The 5,799-nt window shown below is 47.3% G+C and overlaps 1 protein-coding gene across 1 annotated transcript; it reads right to left on the reverse strand.

The window, feature by feature from the left end:
• Window positions 1-4,583: 4,583 nt before the first annotated feature.
• Window positions 4,584-4,935, reverse strand: Pmar_PMAR004692 (hypothetical protein; the record flags this gene model as incomplete). The annotated part of the gene is made up of 2 exons (XM_002769039.1): window positions 4,584-4,778; window positions 4,843-4,935. Coding segments are annotated over 2 exons (288 nt in total), but the record flags the coding sequence as incomplete, so codon positions are not given.
• Window positions 4,936-5,799: the final 864 nt, after the last annotated feature.

Consider the following 5,799-nt stretch of genomic DNA (forward strand, 5'->3'; position numbering starts at 1 on the left):
CTGTCTCCAGCGGCAGCAATGGCGGCGCCAGTCACTTTCAAGTTGCGTAAAGGATCCTGAACCGCAGCCAGCATATTTTCTGTCCGACCACATTTCAGAAAGACCCTTGCTCGCTCTTCTTCACCCGCTGCGTACTTAGCAAGATAACGCGCCGTAAAGGTAGGGCTACAAATCTGCAGATTGTCGCTGCTCCTAGCTGCGGCAAAAATCCAGTCATTGAACGGCGATAATCGCTCGTCAGGTTGAGCTGGATACATGTGTTTTTGTGCAACTAATTCCTGGGAAACTACAAGACCTCTCTGACCACTAGGGCGCGTACCTTCTTCAGCTAGTCCACAGCTCTCTAGGACTTGCAGAGCAGGCTCAGAGTGCGGCACATAGATATCCTTAGTAGAATACCTTTCTGAAAACGGCCGTTGAGGGAAACGACACTTCATTTCACCATCGCTGTCTCTTTTCTTTGCACAGCGGAAACCCGCCTTCTGACAATTGTGCTCCTGAATCTGACTGGCAAGGTGTCTCAGTTCGAAAATATCATCTAAATTTTCGACTAGTCCAGCACGCTTAAATGCCTCCACATCATAGAAACTATGTTTGAGTGTCGCTGTGACTCGATGACGGACGACATCCGACTCAGGATTCTCTCCTGTCCACACAAGGGCATGGATGTGGGGTAAATTCCCTCGTGTAGTTTGAAACTCCCATCGCCACCACAGCTTTTTAACTGGACCTAAAGGTTGCTCTGGAGATTTCTGTATATACTCCATGAGATAAGTCCCGGCTCTCTCCCAAGCTCGGAGCATAGGAATCAGCGAAGCTTGTACAGCAGCATCATGGATCTCTTTAGAACTTCTCTGATAATGAGCTTCAATCCACTTGAATATAGGACTAACACCGAAGTGTTCGGACTGATTGCAACTATGCGTATAAAAATACGTCGGCTGCTCCTTGGCTATCTCCGCTGCCAATTCGTTTACCCGCCTTCTAGAGTCCGCTTCCCCGAAAGGCAGTCTGCCTTCTGTACGAAGGGTTTCATACGAGGATGGATCCGCTGAGAGATGTTCCCAACCACGAGATAGAATAACGCGGGTATCAGAACTCGAGAGTTGGAGATTGAAAAGGGCATCAAAATAAAATTGAATGGCCCTAGGATCAGTAGACGTTAATAACGTTGGATCCAGTAATCGAGTTCTGATATGAGCTCCAAGATCAGCGAATCCAGCTCTCTTACAAGCAGATGGAGTCGTCCATAAGCAATGGGGAAGTGCCCCCATGACTGTTCCATCAGGCAACGATTTCCAAAAAATGCTCGGGAATAACATCCCCTCAGGATATAGAAGAGGAACCGATGCACCGGCAAACCGTGATGTTATCCTTTGAAAAAAGGCTGCTTGTGTGCTACTCACAAAGTTAGCAATGCCTGGACGAGATAATAATCCTATATGCTTATTCAAAAGGATATGTCCCGGGACACCAGATGATTCCTGCATGATCGGAATATCTGCCGAGTTAGTCGATGGAACGATGACATTAGGATCCTCGGTATCATCCTCGTCCAATACGCCATCTTCCAATATATCGAAGTCAGGGTCCATCAGCAACCCTCCTTCAAGCTGGTGAACATCATCATCGGCATCCTCAGCCTGCATCGCTATCAAGGCCTCCATAGGATCATCATTGTCCTCATTCTCTTCTCCTAGGGGTAACGGCACAGCACCTGGATTCGCTGGACCAGCTGGCCGGGGATGAATCGTGGATAATCTTCGATCATTATCAGCCGATTCTTCGAGTAACGCTTTTCCATGAGTGTTACAAATGGCAGTCGTACATCCCTCCATGGGGCAAGACCATTTACCGACCCGATTACAACAGAACATATCATTATTATCTCTGAAGCAGCATGGGCCTCTGCGGTACCCCGAGCTGTGTAAGATTGGAGTAATGGTCAATGGTACTTCGTGTGCCGAGCAGATCAAGGATCCTTGACCCCCAGTGTATTGGAGATACCGAAGATTCGTATCCAACCTGTAACCACCGGTAGCTCGAACATAAATGAGAGCACCCCAGGATTTATAGATATCCTGCAATTCCGCCTGTGCCTCATCACGAATGGCTGTAACGATAGGCTTACGGGTAGATTTATACCATGCACTGTGTGGTCCCTCATTGCGCAGAAATGCTGTAGCATCCCACTGCCTTTCCTGTCGTCCACCTCCCTCGGGATCATCCCAACGACTAGCGGCTGTACCGTCAGCCTTCAGGAGAGCGACTAACTCCCATGAAGAGCCTCCACATTGAATGATGGTTTGTGGTGGTGGTGAGCGACGCGCAGTTGTTGTTGGTGCGTCAGTGCATATGCAAAGAACCCTACAATCATGCAACGCTTGTGGGTTCGGGAGATTATTCAACATCCGCTCAAGAAAATCAGCATTAACCTGAGTGGATCGCGAAGTCTGATACGTCACGCATGTTCCAGGTAAAGTATCAATGAATCGAGCGAGCAAAACGCAAGTATGAGCGCATGCGATATCATTGACAGGATCAGGAATAAGGCCGTTGATAGTTGCTGCACAATCTCTAATCAATTGTTGAACAACTCGTGGTGGGGGAATTCTGTTACGAGCGTACTCTCGCCTTCCAACAATTGTTCCCAATGGTAGATATCCCGCACAGAACAGTCGAATCCGGTGTAAACGGTTCACTTCTTCAGCATCATTCTCTTCCTGCACTGTAGTGCACGTTAAGCAATGCCAAAAAGTAGGTATAAACGATGACAATCGCAAGACTACCCAGAGAAGAGGGAAAAATTTGCCGGTGAATGCGTTCAAAAGGCAGGGTCTTGCGCCAAGGTCGTCAGTAGTCTGAGGAATGGCGTATGCCAAAGGCCACGATGCGTTTCGTCTGTTTTCGTCATCAGGACGTTGTGCTGCCTGTGGTTGATCTGGTACAGGTTCGGCCCCTAGAATAAGGTCTGGATGATTCCCATCTTGAAGATCATCCGGGGCAGGCTGAACAACGGGTTCATTGCCCTCGAGATTGTCATCCTGAGGATCACGAATCACAGCACTAACATGGTGCTTCATACTATGAAGAACGTCTAATGATTGCTGCACAGTGACATAAGTAGATCCAGCAAGTGCTTCATCACGCTCTTCGACAGTTGGCAAAGGCGTATCCCGTAGTACTCTAAGAGGAACAATACTCAAGGGATCGCTTGCGTACTTAGATTCGACAAAGGCTTTCAAGTCGGGACGTTCAGCAAAATACAGTGATTCGAGCTGTGTATGTCTATCCGATTTCACATCCCATTTCGGGGATGTAGTGAGCGAGAAAGAAGATAACCCGCTGAAGCCTCCTTGGACCGCACGCATCTGCCAGGTATGAGAAGAATACTTGGCCTTCATACCGCGAAAAGGTTTTGGCGAAAATATTGCGGGAGTAAGACGATCACTGTAAGGACTGGGAAAGGTACCGTATGGATTGTGAGGAACATGGATGTAAGACTTTGATGAACCTTTATCGTGCGAACGGCAGGTACACAAGGCGAGTCCATTGTCTGTTACCATAACGGCCGCACAAATGTTGACTCCGTACTGAGTAACTCTATCCGTGAAGTCCCGCCTATATCCGCGCAAATAACGATCGGCATTAGCCCCAAAGGCATTGATCTGTGGAAATACACACCGGAGAAAGTGCTGATACGTCACAAACCCAGTTTTTTCAATGTACTCAGAGCAGCCGAAGGGACATCGAACACTGGGAACAGCTGTCTCGTTCAACGCCTTTTTCAAATCTGATAGTCTACCGGAAGACACTCGTTGACGGAAATATTCACGTGAGGCGGTGATATCTTTGACCTTGCGAGGTGTTCCATATAGGATGTCGTCGCAATCAACTTCGCTTACTCGACCACGGCCAATCAACCGCGTAACGAATGTCCGACCCCAGGTGACAGAGAAACTATTCGGAATGTATGACAATCTACTCTCTAATTCAGCCGCACTAGTTGATTGGAGCACAAAGCTCGTCAAGAAAGCTCGCCAACCGAACTTCCACACAGCATTCCTCGGATTCATGCGTCCAGGTTGAGGCTGAGGTACCCCAGGTGGAGTGGCTGGAGTAGAAGCCGAATCCGATTCACTATCATGAGAATCGGCAGAGTTATGCGTCTCAGATAAGTTTGGAACGTTATTAACTACCGGTGGCTGTGGATTGCGTTGCGCATTTTTATATACATATCGGGAACACGTAGCACATAGAGGTATTGCAGGTCTCAAATCACGACGAGTCACTTGGGAAAAGGCCCTATGCCCTATGTTCTCGCGCAAAGTATAAACAACAGGTATAATACATAAACAACAACCGCAACATTCGCGTTCCGGGGACGATGATGAAGAGGAAGAAGATGATGAAGAAGACGAAGTATGAGTAGAACGAGGAGACGTCAAAGAAGGAGACGATTGCGAAGATGATTTTGAAGAGGATGCTATAGATGCACCACATTGTTCAACCGGTGACGCATTTTCATGTCCATCAGCTACACTAATAGTAGAAACATTTTCGGTCGCGTGACCCGAGCCTACCGGCTCTGATGAGTCTGCTGCCATTCCCATTTCTTGTGATTCTGGTTGCGCTGGTTGCTGGAGTGGTGGCTGCGCTTGGGGCTGCAATGAATGGCACGATGGTTGTGGCGACCCAACTGTTCCACCACGGACTTGGGTGCCTTGTGGTACGGGAACCACGGTGGTTCCCGTCGGTTTAACTACCGACGACGCAGCCTGAGTGATATACCGAATGCATATTTCTAATAATCGATTCCAAAAACAAGGTTGAATCAATTACCTGACGGGTTGCACAGTTAGCACAAGGTTTGCCGGTCGCCTTGAAACGACCGCAGTTTGAGCATTTTTCGCGGACTATTTTACGAGGAGCCATTGTTAACCTGCTTGTTATAAAAATGCAAGACCAGCGAAGAGAAAATTAATGGAACTTACGAATGATGTAACGCCTTGTGTTGGAAGATGTAGTGATTAATGAAGTAGGTGCAAGTACACGATACTGGTTGTTGACAACAAAACAACTAAACTGAACATAGATCCCATACTCAACATAGATATACAGGTGGCCGTGCAAGGCACATGAATATCATATCGTTGATATACATCGCCTCAACCTGTGAAAACCTCAGCAAGCGTATCTTCTTCCGAGTTAATCGGTGTCACTACCAATCCTGCCATTCCAAACTCTGCGACCGAAACTGTGCAGTGATCACTGCTATGATGTTCGATTGTGCAACGCGGATGTCGATGCGGTTGAACTGTTCGTCTTATGGTTGAACGCGATACCATATGTCGAGACCCACTTCGTAACACAACAGCAAACGAGTCCGACATCGGGCAAATAGAGCATCGAAGTTGAATAAATGAAGGCATGAACTCAAGCACAAAAGTTGCAATCACAGAGATAATCTGAACGCACGTAATGCCATGTATGTCGTTGATGAGCGTTCAAACGAAGCACTTTTGGCAGTTAATTCCATGTACCAGATCACCGGATGTAACACCGAAAGAGTAAGCTCGCTATCTAAGGTGTCAATATTTCATTCACTAGTAAGGATTCATTTCACTGCTATCATGACTATAACCCCTATCACTAGTATCACGACTCACACTACTATCACTCTCATCACTGCTGTCACGACTATCAGTGCTATCACTATTATCTGACCTCCCCCATCTGTCAGTGCTATCATTACTATAACTAGTATTAATCTCCCACAACAACTACTTCCACCAGTAC

Source organism: Perkinsus marinus, assembly GCF_000006405.1.
Source record: "Perkinsus marinus ATCC 50983 genomic scaffold scf_1104296966666, whole genome shotgun sequence".
Classification (NCBI taxonomy): domain Eukaryota; phylum Perkinsozoa; order Perkinsida; family Perkinsidae; genus Perkinsus; species Perkinsus marinus.